The following is a 17,500-nucleotide window of genomic DNA, read 5'->3' as shown; positions in this document are numbered from 1 at the left end:
CATAATGGCTCCTTTAAGCTGGCTCTGCTCTGTCAGACGCTTTCCTCTTCTTCACTGTCTCATCAATCTGCTGCACTCTTCATCTCCTCTGGTCTCTCCTCCTCCTCCTCGTCTCTCTGCTGTCCTGGTTAGAAAAACAAACCAATCAAACTGTGTACAGATTATTTATCAATTTATTTTGAACATCAGCTCAAACTTAATCAAACACATCATTACTGCAGTCATCATCAGTCAGCGCTCTGCTGCTCATTCCTGTTGGATTCTGTTTCCACTCAGGGATGTTTTTCACTCCGACACTCTTTAAATGCTCAGATCTGCAGCTTGTTTAATAGGACAACAAACTGTAACCAGTGAAATGTATGGAGAGAAATATGCCTCCAAAATGCTACCAATAGGTTCAACATGATCCATCAGTGTAAACTAATATTTATAATGTGTGCATTGGTTTGTGTGTAACCTCTGAGGACTCACAAATGCTGCTTTCAATCCAACACAAACACAAATCAGTCTGATTACATGTTTTACAAAAACCTGAACAATGACTGATCAGCTCAGTTTGTCATGCTCACCTTCACTAACCTGATCGTTGTGTCTTTAAAAAGCTTCCTGTGGGTCAAAGGTCTAAACTTCACCAACATCTCTCTCCATCGTTTGCAGGCAGAGGAGACGTGCTGGCAAAGTTGAACCTTCATCAACATTTACACTTTGTTTTCTTCAGCTTTCACTGCTGCTGCCTAAAAACAAAGCAACGGTACCAACGATGAAGAACTCAGTCTGGACTGATTGTTTGCTTCAGTATCATCTGTGACGTCGTGCTTTAGCTCTTTAACATGTTAAATACCTTTTCCTGTGAAACAGTAAATAAGTTGAATAACAGCACTGATATCAGGGACAGTCCAAAAGACTTTGGTGCAAAGCCACCATTGTTTTAGGAGCCAATGAACGCCTGTTTGTTGCAGATGAACTGGTCCTGCTGCTTCAGCACTAAAGCTAAATGCTGCTAACTGCACATAATGTCCTCCTGTATATATTCACTTCATGTATATAATGTTCTGTCTCTTTGTACACAGTCGAGGAGCGCGTCAGGATACATTTCACTGCGTGTTGTGCTTGTATAACTGTGCACGTGACAAATCAAGAATCTTGAAAGGACAGTATAGGTGACCGCACTGATGCCTGTTCATAATTTCACCAAAGCGAATAAACTGTTGGCTAAATGTTCTTGTTGTCAGAGGTAAACAGAGGTGAGAGGAGTGAACTGCTGGAGAACTAAATGCTGCTAGCTGTCAGAGTATGAACTGTCTCGCTGGGTATACACTGTGATTTTTTCACTCGCCTTATTCGGCTTGTGCTCAAACTGCTCAAATAACTGAATCTCAGGGGTTAGAAGTTTGTAGGTCACGATGCAGGGCCTCACACTATACAGCCCTGATGCAAATAGATTTGATTTTCTTGTGATTGCTGATCAGGAGCCTGAGGTGTTAATTGCTTCTCATTACCCCATGTGTATTACACGATGCACAACACACGATGAAGGGCAAACTCGGGCCGATCCCCAAAACAGTCACATGAGTGAAAAATGGTCTCAAAATGGTCCAAAGATCACACAGTGTGGGCCAACTTAAGCAGTCAGCTCGGTCCTGGACATTGTTACTGACATAAAGCTGCTGTCTTCAGCCATGTTGGACCTGCTGCTTTGTAGAACTACAGTAATGGAGGATTTGGAATCAGAAAGGGTTTTATTGCCAAATGTTGAGCAGGTTTACAACATTAGGAAATTGCTGCGGTGCTTAGTGCAAAACATTCTGTCAGACAACGCTTAAAGAAACATAAGAATAAGAATTAAAAGTGCCAAGTAGACAGATATATACATGATATATACATGAGTGCAGGTGGTGATCAGTGCCAAACATGGAATGATGCAGTGAACACAGCGTAGGGTCATGTGTTAGTGGTGGGAACAGTCGTACGGTTATTGTTCATGTGTCCAACAGCAGAGGGGAAGAAACTGTTCTTATGGCGAGAGGTTCTGGTGCGAATGGACCGGAGCCTCCTGCCTGAGGGGAGCAGGTCAAACAGACTGTGTCCAGGGTGAGAAGGGTCAGCTGAGATCCGAGCTGCACGCCGCAGTGTCCTGGAGGTGTACAGGTCCTGCAGAGATGGGAGTCTGCAGCCAATCACCTTCTCAGCAGAGCGCACAACACGCTGCAGTCTCTGTTTGTCCCTGATAGTGGCTCCAGCGTACCACACGGTGATGGAGGAGGTGAGGATGGACTCGATGATTGCAGTGTAGAACTGCATCATCGTCCGTGTTGGCAGGTTGAATTTCTTCAGCTGCCTCAGGAAGTACATCCTCTGCTGGGCTTTCTTGATGACGGAGGTGATGGTGGGCTCCCACTTCAGGTCCTGGGTGATGGTGGTACCCAGGAAACGGAATGAGTCCACAGAGGTGATGGGGGTGTCAGTCAGGATGATGGGGGGGAGTGGGGCTGTGTGCTTCCTGAAGTCCACAATAATCTCCACTGTCTTCTGGGCATTCAGCACCAGGTTGTTGTGGCTGCACCAGGACACCAGACGTTCAACCTCCCTCCTGTAGGCAGACTCATCTGGGTAAGCTTGCCTTGGAGATGGTCTGGAAGAATGGTGTTGAAGGCAGAGCTGAAGTCCACAAACAGGATCCTGGCGTAGGTTCCTGGGGAGTCCAGATGCTGCAGGAGGCTGAACTCGGCTCTGTGACACTTTTTGTAGTGAACTGATGAAAGCTGCGTCTCAGATGTTAGTCCAACACATTGGACACGACCTCTGCAGCTCTCAGCTGATGTGCACATGAATGATTTGTGTTTCCTCTGCAGGTAGAAAGTGTGTGTGAGCTGATGTGAATTGAGCAGCATGGATCAGTGTGAGGACAGAGAGGAGGGAGTCCCTCCCTCTAAAAGCACTCTGTGTGGGGAACATGAGAGCCAGACCAAAGCTCAGAGGTGAGATGACCATCTCTAACTGTCCATGACTCTTCTCCATGTCACAGCTCAGCACTCACATCACTGTTCCATCATTATTCACAGGAACCCACCTGGACCTCCACCCAGCTCTGTGTCTGCTGCAGAGAGGTGAGCTGTTAGCAACATGAGCTCTTTGATGTCAGTTTATCTGATTTAAATGAACTGTTTGATGTTTCCTGGTCTCTAAACTGCATCTCAAAGGAAGTCACTGAACCTTTATTCCTTATTTCTATCAAACATGTCCAACATTTAAACTCCTGCTGCTCACAGTGGGACCATCAATAGTCCTGCACAGTGTAAATGACCCCTGGGTGGCGCTCTGTTCTTACACTGTGAAACACTACTTTGGAGTTTCCTTCTGCTCATTCTCAAAACACATTTTTCTTCTCTGACAGGATCCATGGGAGACCTGCTGGACCTGAACCTGGACCCAGCTGTGTGTCCTTACAGAGTGACGCGTCTAAAGATGAGCCCTTTAATTTTAAAGTCCAGCCTGTGTCTGCTGCAGAGAGGTGAGCTGTTAGCAACATGAACTCTTTGAGTTGGTTGGTTGCTAATAGACATAGATTAGTTTTTTGTTAGCTAATTAGTGACAGAAGCGATGACTTAGTGGAGAATAAAAACACTGAAGCTAAAAATCTGTCTCACTGTTGTGCTGCTCTTTGCTGCAGCAATGAGTTTATTTAAAAGCTTCCACTCTCTGTCTCTTCAACAGTAAGTGGTGCTGCTTTGTTTGCTGGCTGAGCTAAAACAGTAAAATCCACTTGTTAGCTGTCGTGTTTGTAACGAGGCTAAAGAGGGGAAACAGAGAGAGAACTTTATTAATCCCTCGAGTTGGTTCCTCAGAGAAATTCAGTTTAACAACAGCTGGAACTAATCAACTTCATAAGCTGTAAGCCATAATCATCAAAACTATAAAAAATTATAAAAAATAAAATTGTAAAAAATAAAGGCTTGAAATATCTTGCTTTATATGTACTGAGTTGATATCATATATTAGTTTCTTATTTTAAGTTGAATTAGTGAAATAAATGAACTTTTGCAAGATATTCTAATTTTTCCAGTTTATGTGTGTCTGTATGTGTGCGTACACACATACACACAGATAGATAGCACTGGCTAACAAACAGCAACATTATAATTCATCACACACTGAGAATAACAGACAAATCAACAATACATCTCTTCTTCTAATACATCTAATACATCTCTTCTTCTAATCGGTCAGAGCCGGAGCAGCTCTGACCGATTTGACCAATCAGTGATCTAATGGGTCAGATTGAAAAAATCAAGCTTGGTTAAAAAGATATAAAATGAACTTTTCAGAGCATTTTGTGTGATTTTTATGGAGAAAATCTGCCTCAAAAGTGTGATGGCTGCGTGTGCTGTTATAAACCAAGATTTAAAAATGTGTGCAGTTGTAACAGCTGTATGGTATTATTCCACTCGTCGCAAATGTCAGTGAGTCAGAGCCTGAAGGAGCTCTAAGTTCATCCTTGTTTCCTCAGACTGTTTGAATTCAGTGTGTCAGAGAAACAGAAACATGGAGGTGTGTTCATGGAAGCGTCTGATCCCTGATGTCAGAGAAACTTTACATAATTCAGCAGAGCTGATTCGGAGCTGAGATCTGCATCAACATGAACGTTACATGTTAAACTAGGACAGTCACAGATATCATGTGTGAACTTCATGTGATCCTAAATGGTATGAGTGACCATAAAAGAGCTTTAATTCAAACTGAGGTCGCAGTTTACAGAGAGCTGACTGTAGCAGACTCATTGCTGTTGCTAATGTTCTGTCAGTTTCTTCCTTTTTGTGTTTTGTTGTTGGAAGGTCTTAAATGTCAGAGCCAGCAGGTGAGATCAGGTTTCTGTGATCTCTGATATGGATCATATGACCTGGTTTCTAGGTCACATGACAGGTCAGAGGTCAGCGACTGTAACTCAGTTACTCCTGTTAATGTGAACTCACTGAGTGTTTGTGGTTTACCTCTCAGACTGGCTGAAGTCCACAAGAAGATGATGATGGAGGAAGAGGAGGACAGAGCAGAGTCTGCAGGGTCCAGCTGTCCGTCTGTGAGGAGTGACCGGTCCAAAGGTGAAAATCCACACTTCAGTGGTGAACCTGGAGCAACGAGGTCAGAGAGGTGAACTCACTGAGTAACAGAAATAATTCTGCACTGACATTATAATCAGTGTTGACTCTGGTTGATTGTCTGACTGTGTTTGTGAGCTGAGAGGAAATGAAAATGAGTTTGTAACAAAAATCAGTTTTGTCCAGTTTTCCTGTAAAAAGCTGAACTCTAATCTAAGAGGATGTTACTGACAGGAAACAGCTGCATTATCTGCAGTCTGTGTGATCACAGCTGCTTCAATCATGTTTGTGTCTGCAGAGGTCAGAGGTCACAGTCTGCAGGGTCCAGCTGTCCGTCTGTGAGGAGTGACCGGTCCAAAGATAGCAATCCAAACTTCAGTGGTGAACCTGGAGCAACGAGGTCAGAGAGCTGTGATGACTCCTTTACATGTTTGTGTTTCCTGGATAAATATGACCTGAAACATCCTCAGATTGTTACAAAGATTCATTAAAAAGAAAACAATGAAAGAGAAAAGATCCAAATGTTCGACTTGGTCATTTGCTGTTTGAGGACAGTGATGCTCATATCTGTGGGGAAAGTGTGACCTGAGTGGGTTCATGTTTGTCTTTAAAGAACAGAGCTGCTCTGATTCTCTTTGTGTCTGATCTGTTAAACAGTCTGAGAGGTCACACAGAGACCCAGCAGCTAAAGCCTGGATCATACTGGCTGCTGTTACTCCATCAGGACAACACTGAACCACAGTGGTGTGGATGTAGTGGATAAATCCCACCATACTGATGCTCAGAGTTAACCACAGGGAACAAAACCAGATGTTACCTTCAGATTGTGACCTTTGGAGTGGACGATGCAGATTTCAATAGAGAATAAATGTTGTTGTTTTTCAGCTGTGAAGAAAGAATCTAATTTTCTGAACTTAAGAATTTATGATGCTGGAAACAACATGGAGACTATAACACAACATTTCCACTGTGTTCATAGAATGAATGTAAAACTGTCAGACATTCATTAAATATGCAAAATGTCTACAGAAGCATCAGAGGGTCAGACGTGAAGCACTCAGTGATTTTGATCAAATGACTCATCAGTTATTGATCTGTACTACACTGATCTACCACGTTAGTAAAGCTGGTGTTCTGGTGGTGGAGGGAGACTCGGATCATGTTCTGGTTTTGGAGCAGTGATCTGCTGATGGTTCAGTTTGATGAGCTTCTTCAAAATCATCCCTGACATCACCACTGAAAGGACGTCCATGAAAACAGACTGAAAATTACTGATATGTTCACAATCTGAGAGTTTAAAACTTGACAGACTTGATTCAGATGAAGTTATTTGAGCAGAAACTCCTGGATCTTTATCCTGTGTTGATCTAATCCTTCATGGTTCCTCCACAGAGTGGACCAGCAGAGCTCAGAGGTTCCCAGTGGTCAGTCTGCCCAGCAGCATCAAACACAGCTGGACTCCATATTTATGGTCTGTACATGTACAACAACTACTGTTACATCTGTTCTGTTCACAGTCATCTCCATGCTGCTCTTTGTAGACCAGTGGATCGTCAGTGTGTCCAACATGGATCTGATGTTTGGCTCCATGATTTCAGTCTGATTGGCTCATTCATAAATATTCTGTTCCAGCTGCTGGAGGACAACATCATCACTTTTGTGAAGAACGAGCTGAAGAAGATCCAGAAGGTTCTGAGTCCAGATTACCCAGAATGCTTAGAGAGTCAGAGGAGCAGCAGCAGAAAGGCATTTGTGAAGATCACAGTGGACTTCCTGAGGAGAATGAAGCAGGAGGAGCTGGCTGACCGTCTGCAGAGACGTAAGAGGATTTATCTAAAGATTTAAGCTGCTGGATAAATGAACATTTTCCAGACATGGAAGATGGAGCAACATGTTTTAAAGATTAGTTCCTTTTGGAATTGAGTGTTTATTTTTCTTCTCATTCAGAGCTTCAAGCTCCAGTTTGTCATCGTAAACTTAAATCCACCCTGAAGAAGAAGTTCCAGTGTGTGTTTGAGGGCATCGCTAAAGCAGGAAACCCAACCCTCCTGAATCAGATCTACACAGAGCTCTACATCACAGAGGGAGGGACTGCAGAGGTCAATGATGAACATGAGGTCAGACAGATTGAAACAGCATCCAGGAAACCAGACAGACCAGAAACAACCATCAGACAAGAAGACATCTTTAAAGCCTCACCTGGAAGAGATGAACCAATCAGAACAGTGCTGACAAAGGGAGTGGCTGGCATTGGGAAAACAGTCTTAACACAGAAATACAGCCTGGACTGGGCTGAAGACAAAGCCAACCAGGACATCCAGTTCATATTTCCATTCACTTTCAGAGAGCTGAATGTGCTGAAAGAGGAAAAGTTCAGCTTGGTGGGACTTGTTCATCACTTCTTTACTGAAACCAAAGAAGCAGGAATCTGCAGCTTTGAAGACTTCCAGGTTGTGTTCATCTTTGATGGTCTGGATGAGTGTCGCCTTCCTCTGGACTTCCACAAAACTACAATCCTAACTGACCCTAGAAAGTCCACCTCAGTGGATGTGCTGCTGATAAACCTCATCGGGGGAAACTGCTTCCCTCTGCTCGCCTCTGGATAACCACACGACCTGCAGCAGCCAATCAGATCCCTCCTGACTGTGTTGGCATGGTGACAGAGGTCAGAGGGTTCACTGACCCACAGAAGGAGGAGTACTTCAGGAAGAGATTCAGAGATGAGGAGCAGGCCAGCAGGATCATCTCCCACATCAAGACATCACGAAGCCTCCACATCATGTGTCACATCCCAGTCTTCTGCTGGATCACTGCTACAGTTCTGGAGGATGTGCTGGAAACCAGAGAGGGAGGACAGCTGCCCAAGACCCTGACTGAGATGTACATCCACTTCCTGGTGGTTCAGGCCAAAGTGAAGAAGGTCAAGTATGATGGAGGAGCTGAGACAGATCCACACTGGAGTCCAGAGAGCAGGAAGATGATGGAGTCTCTGGGAAAACTGGCTTTTGATCAGCTGCAGAAAGGAAACCTGATCTTCTATGAATCAGACCTGACAGAGTGTGGCATCGATATCAGAGCAGCCTCAGTGTACTCAGGAGTGTTCACACAGATCTTTAAAGAGGAGAGAGGACTGTACCAGGACAAGGTGTTCTGCTTCATCCATCTGAGTGTTCAGGAGTTTCTGGCTGCTCTTCATGTCCATCTGACCTTCATCAACTCTGGACTCAATCTGCTGGAACAACAACAAACAACATCCAAGAAGTCTGAAACAGGAGAATCTGCAAAGAAACACTTCTACCAGAGTGCTGTGAACAAGGCCTTACAGAGTCCAAATGGACACCTGGACTTGTTCCTCCGCTTCCTCCTGGGTCTTTCCCTGCAGACCAATCAGACTCTCCTACGAGGTCTGCTGACACAGACAGGAAGTAGCTCACTGACCAATCAGAAAACAGTTCAGTACATCAAGAAGAAGCTCAGTAAGAATCTGTCTGCAGAGAAAAGCATCAATCTGTTCCACTGTCTGAATGAACTGAATGATCGTTCTCTAGTGGAGGAGATCCAACAGTCCCTGAGATCAGGAAGTCTCTCCACAGATGAACTGTCTCCTGCTCAGTGGTCAGCTCTGGTCTTCATCTTACTGTCATCAGAAGAAGATCTGGATGTGTTTGACCTGAAGAAATACTCTGCTTCAGAGGAGGCTCTTCTGAGGCTGCTGCCAGTGGTCAAAGCCTCCAACAAAGCTCTGTAAGTACATATGTGATCATAGCTTTAGCTTTTAAATGTTTATTCTAGTTAACACAGATCAGGTGGAACAACTCAAATAAAATATCAAAAATATTAAGTGGTCATCGGTACTCAGTTTGTTCAATACTGAATACAATGGAGCACAAATTGTCCACGTTTCTGAAATATTTCTGGGTGTAACTGTCACCAAAGTGCAATTTAGACCTGGCCTGTGGTTGTTATCTAAGTGATAATCATCAATTCTACTAAAACAAATACAAAATAAAGAAGTTTGACACATTCTGTTGATATCAAAAGCACACTGAACAATTCAGTGTTGTTTTACTGCTGTTCTCTCTTCACTTCTTCTCCTCTGATTCTCTCCACATGTTGCTCTGCATCAGTGCTCAGTTTCCTGACAAAACAAGATGAAATATTGCTAAATATAATAGTATCTCATTACGCTTCAACATAAGTGTTTTATTTTTGTAATTGTTTATCTGTTATTTTTCAGACTGAGTCACTGTGACCTGTCAGAGAGAAGCTGTGAAGCTCTGGCCTCAGGTCTCAGCTCTCAGACCTCTAATCTGAGACAGCTGGACCTGAGTAACATCAACCTGAAGGATTCAGGCGTGAAGCTTCTGTCTGAAGGACTGAAGAGTCCACACTGTACACTGGAAACTCTCAGGTGAGATCAAGCATTTTTCTTTCGTCAACTGACAGAATTAGCAGATTAATAATAAGGCAGTCCTCTAATAAGAGGAGAAGTGGAGGTGCTTTGAAGGGCAACGTACTCTTATGTTAACAAGACAGGAAGTAGTTCCTGGGAACTGCTTCCTTTGTTGTTGACTAAGTAGAAACATGATGGTGAAACAGTGATGAGTTTGCAGAGGTGAATCCACAGCACACAACAATGCTGTTGCGTGCTGAAAGCAGACTTCTCACAGATTCTGAGGCTGCAGGTTTCATCACTGTCCAACCAAAATTCACTGAACCAGCAGTAAATGAACGTCCAAAACGACGCTTCATGTTTAAAAAACAGATGATCAGGGGGATTTGTGTTTACATCTTTTTTGTGTGATCTGTTCACCTGCTGTTTCAGCTGTTTGGTGGTTGTTGAGATGGTTTTGTGAACTTTTAGCTGAGATCCTGACGTTTCTGTAGATACCACACATGTCTAATTACTTTGTACAGCATGAATGGCCATAACGAGGTTTTTAACAGTAAGAAAAGTTGTAAAACTTCAGAAAATATAGTTAAAAGTCCAAAACCTTCTACGTCTGGTGGCTTGTGGTAAGGAGCAGATCAAACGAGTAAAGAATTACGTTATAATTATAAATGGCTTCAACAGCACATTCAGGTCTGTGAGACTCATTCAGACACTGAGCCGTGGCTCTGTGCTACATGCACATATTTCTGCATCTCTGCCATTCAGACACACTTTATATATATTTTATTTTATGTAGTATTCAATACTGAACTGTACATTTAGTCTTTTTAAAGGCAGCAAGTTGTATTCAGTGTTTTCATAAAAGCCTTATTTCTATCCATTTACTGCTATTAGGAAGAACACGTGAGGTTTAAGACCTGGACCAGTTTGAAACCTTTTGTCCTCCACAATGGAAAATGGGTGGAAATAAAAATGGGTCTCACTTTAGCCAGCTCCTAATTTTATCAGTTCTACTCTCAGCGTCTCCTGTATATCTCCTGTATAAATGTTGCACTCAGCTTTGTGGTCTCCAATATCACTGAAATGCAGCCAGATGCTGCTCATTTTGCCTTTTCACTCTTTCCTGACACGCTTGCATTTCAGTACAGCTCCCATTTCTCTGTGTACTGGTCTCTACCACTACCCTTGCTGTCTATGGGACATTTCCGTCCTCTTTCAACATAATGGTATGATCCCAGTCTGTCTCTGAAAGTGTTTGGCCACATGGTTTGCTCATCAGAATAAAATCTCAGCCGTGCTCACATTGATTATCAGCAAGCCTGAAAATTCATCAATATTTGACATATGAAATTATCTCAAGGGCTGGATTTGGCCCACGGGCCATATGTTTGACACCCCTGGTTTACACAGTTTGGTATTCAATGTACAAGTGAGCTAGCTCTCAGCTAACTAGCAGACAAGCTAACTGCTGGGACTGCGTCTTTCTACCAAGAGCGTCAGACACTCAGACTGGTTTCCTTTGTGGATGATGATGTGTTCTCACACTGATCCTTCATGCTGATGCTGCCATCCACCCACTGCTCCTGGATTCCTCATCATCATCTCCATCAGCCCTCACAATACTCCACCTTCTTCAGCTTCATGTTCAGCAGCCTGGATGGACAGTAATTCTTTCCATGGGTTATGGTGGGACATTGAGAGCTGAAGTCAAACAGCAGTGAGAATGAAAGACTGATTCATTTCTATTTAGTCTTGTGATGTGCAGCTTTGTTCAGAGCATTAAGGCCCAGCAAAGATTACTGAGGTCATAGAGTCCTGATGAAACCTGTGTGCTTATAGAAACTGAGACCAGATGAACCAGAATAGAAGGACATTAAAATGAAGTGTCAGCTACACAAAGGCAAAGCTATTCAGTTGTTGCTGTGAGTTATTTAAATGGAGGATGGAGTCAGACTTTAAGCTGCTGGACTCAGTCACTATATCCTGTTGTCCTCATAGAACCTGGACACACAGACTCACCTGTGACACAGTGACACACAGTGTGGGCTACACACACATTACAAAGTGGATCAGTCACACTTGTGCAATCATTTGTTGTGCTGGGAAACCATGAACACTTTGAATCACATTAATGGCTTTGTTACAGCAACATGCAATCATGAGTTCAAAAGTAATGTATTGTGTACTTATTTTAATAGTACTGCAGTATGAGAAGTGCAACATTCAGTGTGCAGAAACAGATCGGGTGCTTTCTAACAGCAGTGTTCCCTTTAACACAGCAGCAGTTCAAATATTTCTGTCAGTCTGAGCTGAAACATGAATCTAATCAAATATCAAATCAAAGTTCTTTGCCTCTGCCAGGACGTTAACATTTGATCTAGTTTTTTACAAAGTTCCCTCAGCGTCCAGAGCCACCAACATACCTTTGATCAACAGCAAGTGAACATTTATAAATGTGTGTTTCCAGAACAGGAAGCAGCAGAACTATTGTTCTGGTATCAGGCAGCAGCACAAACGCTCATCAGCTCATTTACTGTGCAGGACTTTGAGTGTGTGAAGTGTGTGTTTGTGCTGGATTTCCTTTGGAGAATCTCAGTCAGAAACCAGACAAAGAAAAACTCTTTCAACAGTCCAGGTTGAGTTGACAACATGAACTGCATTTATCTTCCTCTGACTTGACATGTTCTTCCTCCTCTGCACCGAGCCAGCTGCTAAGACTCACAAGCTCATTGACATTTTCTGATGATAAAGAAACTCTCTTCTTCTGCACAATATGAGCAGCAACAGAGAAGAAGCTTTCACAGGTACAGATGTTGCAGCTGTGGCCAAGTACATGTGCTGCATGTTGGAGCAGCACTCTGATGGACAGGCCTCTGTACTGATGGTGGGCTCTGCTCTGTATCCACCACACTGTTCTCAGCTGAGTCTTCCTCCTGTTCACAATCACACTCTGATCAAGCATGTTCATGTTGTAACGCCGTGGCTTTCGTAGTCTCTCCTTTTTCTACAGCTCATGTGTTCTTCTTGTGATGCTGCGTCTTGAGGCTCATACATGCCGTCATTTGTTGATCCTAAGAACGTTCCTCAGACCGACTTCTTCAACAACAGATAACTTTAGTTGTATCAACACTGCCTCCTGGAACAGTTTAAAATGAACATGTCAAAGATCTGTACCTGTCTCCATGTTTCTGTCCCCGCCCCTTTCTCTCTGTCCTGGGTCATGTGAGCGCTGCAGTAGTATTAGGCCCACCCTCAATGCTCCCATTGGCTGAGACGCATAATGACGCCCATTTCAAGCCAGCACTGATCAACATCCCTCCTGTGACCCATGGCTGTTATATTCAGAGCCAGTGAGCACTTTCACAATAATCATGATTTTAAAAAACTGTGATTAAAATAATTGCTGACGTTAATCAGTTAATGAGTTAACGAGATTATAACAGGTTAAGTTGCCCTAATAATTAGACTTTGGTGACAAACTGATGTGATCTCCATGTTTCCTTTGTTGGACTGTGGGCGAGTGTCAGAACTGAATGTACTGAGTAACATGTAGAGTTTAAACATGTGTCAGTTCCAGTTTTAGAGCTCTAAAGTGCAGCTATCATGTTAGGAATATGTTAGGAATAGACAGGAACACTGAGCACACTGAGGTCAAATCTTTATTTTACCACTCGCTGCATTCTTGATGTTCATGAATTCAGCAGGTTCATGATTGTCTGCAGCATTAATCTCATATTTCCATTAAAGTGTTGAATTTGACTGTTTGATGTTCTTTATGATCTCTGGCACCAGTTCATCTGTAGGCTGAGCTCAGTCCATCCATTTAGTGAAATGATGTTTAAAGGTCTCCTTGTTCTGTGAGCGTGCACAGATCCTGAAGCAGAAAGCCTGGGTTACAGAGAAATGATCATCACTGTGATGATGCTCATCATCTCTGACTGGGATTTGAGGTTTTGTCAAAGCAGCAAAGAAAGCCTGGCTATGTTGGACTGCGTGTGGCAGCAGCTCCCAGTTTGAGGTCAGGAGACAGACGCCCTCTCTACTTTGAAGATCAGCTTCAAACTTTCCTTTTTAATAAAGCTTATAGTTCGAGCTGGATCAGGTGACCCTGAACCATCCCTTAGTTATGCTGCTATAGGCTCAGGCTGTTGGTGGACTTCCCATGATGCTCTGCTTTCTTCTCCCCTCTTTTCACTCCTGATGCTTTTATATGTCACTACTGCATGTCCTTAACTTTTGTCTCTCTGTTTTGTTCTTGTCTCTCTGAGCTCATCTCTTCTCTTTCCCCTCACCCTGCAACCAGTCATGGTAGATGCTCCTCCTGGAGCCTGTTTTCACTGGGAGGATCTTTGTGTCAAAGGGAGTTATTCTTCCCACCATCACCAAGTGCTGCTCACAGTGGAGGCGGTTACCTTACACTGTTAAACAGCTTCAGATGACTGTTGTTGTCTGTTGGGTATTGTCACTTATAAATAAAGTTACATTGAATGGATGTAAATGGATAGATGTTATTGTGACAAAGAGAAAACAACTGTTGACAGATGGATTGTTGTTTTGTGTGTCTGCAGTCTGTCAGGCTGTCTGATCACAGAGGAAGGCTGTACTTCTCTGGCCTCCGCTCTGAGCTCCAACCCCTCCCATCTGAGAGAGCTGGACCTGAGCTACAATCATCCAGGTCCCTCAGGAATGAAGCTTCTGTCGGCTGGACTGAAGGATCCAGGCTGGAGACTGGACACTCTCAGGTATGGAGAGAAAATCTGATAGAGGAGGAAGAGCTGGAAACATTTCCCGTGTCTTTCACTCACTTCCTGTTTGTTTCCTGCAGATGACACATGAACAATCACACATGCAGGAATATTTTCAGGGACAGACACACTAGTCTAGCTGGATAGTTCATGGATATTTATGTAGGGGTCTCCAAGGAGTCTGTTTGCAGGAACATTTAGGTCACAGGTGTACCTGATATAGATGCCAGTGTACCTAATAAAGTGTCAGCTAACATTTGGAAATGGAAGCTTAAATAATGACAAACTGTACATTCACAGCTGAATTCACAATAAATTTGTTCTGAAGTGCACATTTTTCTGTTATTGTTCTCAAACAACAGAATGAGAATGAAATATTGATTCTAACAGGGCCCATAAACAGCATTAGCTTAGCAGCATTAGCTTATCAGAGTTTCTATCATGGTCACAGAAATCTTTAGCAGAGAAAAGTGGCCTACTTAGCAATAACTGCTCAAGTTGTATAAAGAAAGGGAAAACAGTATTAGCATTAGCTGCTAATGGCAGCTTACTTAGCATAAACTCTTCACATCTTTATAATGCAAGGGAAAGGAGTCACTCATGGAAGCCTATTTAGCATTAACGTCTCACATCATTATAAAACAAGAGAAAAGGGTATTAGCATAAGCTACTAATGCTTATTCACCTCAAATTAGCTTTAGCTGCTAATGGTAGCCTACTTAGCATTAACTCCTCACTAATATAATGCTAATTCATATCAAATTAGCATTAGCTGCTCATATTGTTATAAGGAAAGAGAAAACAATATTAGCATTAGCTACTAATAGTTATTCAGCCCTAATTAGAATAAGCCTCTAAAAGCAGCCTACTTAGCATTAACTCCTCACATCGTTGTTACCCAACGGGAAAGAGTATTAGTATTAGCTACTATCATTTTTAATAAGTAAGAGAAAACAGTATTAGCAGTAGCGCATAATGCTAATTCACGTCAAAGTAGCATTAGTTAATAATGGCAGCCTACTTAGCATTAACTGCTCACTAATATAATGCTAATTCACATCAAATTAGCATTAGCTGCTCACATTGTTAAAAGGGAAAACAATAATAGCATTAGCTGCTAATAATTATTCACCTAATTAGAGTTAGCCCCTAATGGCAGCCTAGTTAGCATTAACTCCTGACATCGTTATAATGCAGGGGAAAAGGGTTACCATTATCGGATAATGCTAATTTACATCAAATTAACAATAGTTAATAATGGTAGACTTCGTATCACTAGCTGCTGTCATTCTTACAAAGCAAAGGAAAACAATATGAGCATTAGCTGCTAATGCTTTTTCATCTAAAATTAGCATTAGCAGCTAATGGCAGCCTACTTAGCATTAACTCCTCACTAATATAATGCTAATTCACGTCAAATTAGCATTAGCTGCTAGCATCAGCCTACCTAGCACTAGCTGTTCACATTGTTAAAAGGGAAGAGAAAACGATATTAGCATTAGCTACTAATAATTATTCACCCCTAATTAGAATTAGCCGCTAATGGCAGTATACTTAGCATTAACTCCTCACATTGTTATAATGTAAGGGAAAAGAATTAGCATTATCTAATAATGTTGACCTTGGCCCACTGGAAAAGTTCAGAACTAAAGATTTAGGAGTGTTTCTCGATAGCTCTTTCTCATTTGAGAAACAAATGAATTCTGTTATTAAAACCAGCTGTAAGGTTTATATTGTTGATTGTCATTTATGCTTAGAAATATTTACTCATATATGCTTAGAGTTGTATAATCGATTGCATGATGATAGAGGTTTGATCCTGAGTAGTCTGTAAAGACTTTGTGTGCCTTCCAGAATGCTCTGGCATGCACACACCACTTGGGGCCATGAGAGAGGTCGTACCCTCTCTTACTGATTTATGGTGTAGGACAGGGGTCTCAAACTCAATTTAGCTGGGGGCCGCTGCAGGCAGAGTCTGGGTGAGGCTGGGCCGCATTAGGTTTTCCACAAGAAAGGCATGGTTGAAAAATTCCAATCTTCTCAAATCTCTTTATTTTTATTTTTTAACAGAAAATATGAAAAATAAATAAACAAATTAAGAATTAATAAGAAAATAAATCAATCTGTAATACATAAATAAAATAATAATAAGATGTTTTTAGTCAGTGAACTTGTGTGTTTCTTTCAGTCTTCTATATCTGCATTGTTTAGATTGAAATGTCTGTATTAACAGTTCTATAACCTTCTTCTGAACATGAATGGAACACTGTAGAAAATGAACTGTTCTTCTGAACATGGCTTCTCTTGCCTACTCCTTGCTGCTAGAGACCTGGCAGCGTTTCCTCTCCCATAGCCGAGCCAGATTTGGCCTGAGGGAGGAAGCAGTTGCGACCCTCAGTACGTCTTGAAGATGATCATCCGTAAGTCTGGACCTGTACTTGGACTTATTGAAGTTCAAAGTGGAGAAGAGCTTTTGGCACAAGTATGTGCTACCAAAAAGGCACATGGTCCGCTTGAACATCCTTGCTGCTAGAGACTAGAGATGGCACGATACCACTTTTTTATGTCCGATACCGATACCAATATCATAAATTTGGATATCTGCCGATACCGATATGAATCCGATATAGTGTTTTTTAATCAATATAACTGTTTTTTAAAATATCTTGCTGCATTTTGCAAGTCTGCAAGTTCACACTCAAGTTTAAAACAACAACTACACTAAAGCTATTCTGTTATACCTGTATACAAAAAAAATATTTCATAGTTCAGCAATACTGATCAATCTAATAAACTTAAACCTACACCATCCTCCCTATTCTGGTATTTTAAAGAGTACTTAGCGTAAATATTAAGCAACCTAACTAATAGGGTTCCAACTCCCAGCAACAACAAAAATAAATAAATAAAAAATAGGGAACCACCCCTCACGCTCCACCTCATGATGCTTAATCGACGTAATCAACCTTAATTTGATGCAGTGTGAAAAAAAATGCACAGAAATCAATTATTTTTCAAGAAATATTAAATAGATTCAACATCTTTCTTCAACAAAATTGCAGACTGCACAGATGGTACCTTCCCAAAGGAAAAAGTACTATAGCTTACTAGGGTATATATATTAGACTTAATAGTCACTATATACAGTAATTGACTTCTATTCATTTTACATCAAATTAAAACTTTGGGTGTCAGATAATTATTTATTAAAAGCTCGACATTTTAAATGAGAATAAGAAAGAAAAGTATGTCTTTGTGCCCCCTTTTCC

At 42.0% G+C, this 17,500-nt stretch overlaps 2 protein-coding genes across 2 annotated transcripts in view; both read left to right on the top strand.

The window, feature by feature from the left end:
* Positions 1–2,554: 2,554 nt before the first annotated feature.
* LOC146606863 (uncharacterized) lies at positions 2,555–6,696 on the top strand. Its single transcript, XM_085349302.1, has 7 exons — positions 2,555–2,775; positions 2,853–2,978; positions 3,063–3,107; positions 3,395–3,511; positions 4,996–5,136; positions 5,392–5,522; positions 6,611–6,696. Exons 2-7 carry the CDS (start codon positions 2,890–2,892, stop codon positions 6,694–6,696), a joined length of 609 nt encoding a protein of 202 aa, XP_085205428.1. The 5' UTR covers positions 2,555–2,775; positions 2,853–2,889.
* A 1,050-nt stretch (positions 6,697–7,746) lies between these two features.
* The window catches only part of LOC146606862 (protein NLRC3-like), a 16,253-nt gene continuing 6,499 nt past the window's right edge, over positions 7,747–17,500 (top strand). Inside the window, exons 1-3 of the mRNA XM_085349272.1 lie at positions 7,747–8,837; positions 9,331–9,504; positions 14,055–14,228. Coding sequence (XP_085205398.1) covers positions 7,747–8,837; positions 9,331–9,504; positions 14,055–14,228 — 1,439 coding nt within the window. The remainder of the gene's footprint in view (positions 8,838–9,330; positions 9,505–14,054; positions 14,229–17,500) is intronic.

Source organism: Diplotaxodon limnothrissa, unplaced genomic scaffold (genome assembly GCF_057381915.1).
Source record: "Diplotaxodon limnothrissa isolate DT_005_m unplaced genomic scaffold, D_limnothrissa_male_GT1.1 unmapped_scaffold_4, whole genome shotgun sequence".
In the NCBI taxonomy this organism is placed as follows: Eukaryota; Metazoa; Chordata; class Actinopteri; order Cichliformes; family Cichlidae; genus Diplotaxodon; species Diplotaxodon limnothrissa.
This window is presented reverse-complemented; position numbering and strand designations above follow the sequence as displayed.

What these genes read in the sequence shown, in the direction of transcription:
- LOC146606863 (XM_085349302.1), top strand. Translation starts at nt 2,890, where the DNA reads ATGGATCAGTGTGAGGACAGAGAGGAGGGAGTCCCTCCCTCTAAAAGC. An exon ending in TCTGTGTCTGCTGCAGAGAG is followed by an intron (nt 3,108 to 3,394) that starts GTGAGCTGTTAG and finishes CTTCTCTGACAG; the next exon opens with GATCCATGGGAGACCTGCTG. An exon ending in CTGTGATGACTCCTTTACAT is followed by an intron (nt 5,523 to 6,610) that starts GTTTGTGTTTCC and finishes TTCTGTTCACAG; the next exon opens with TCATCTCCATGCTGCTCTTT.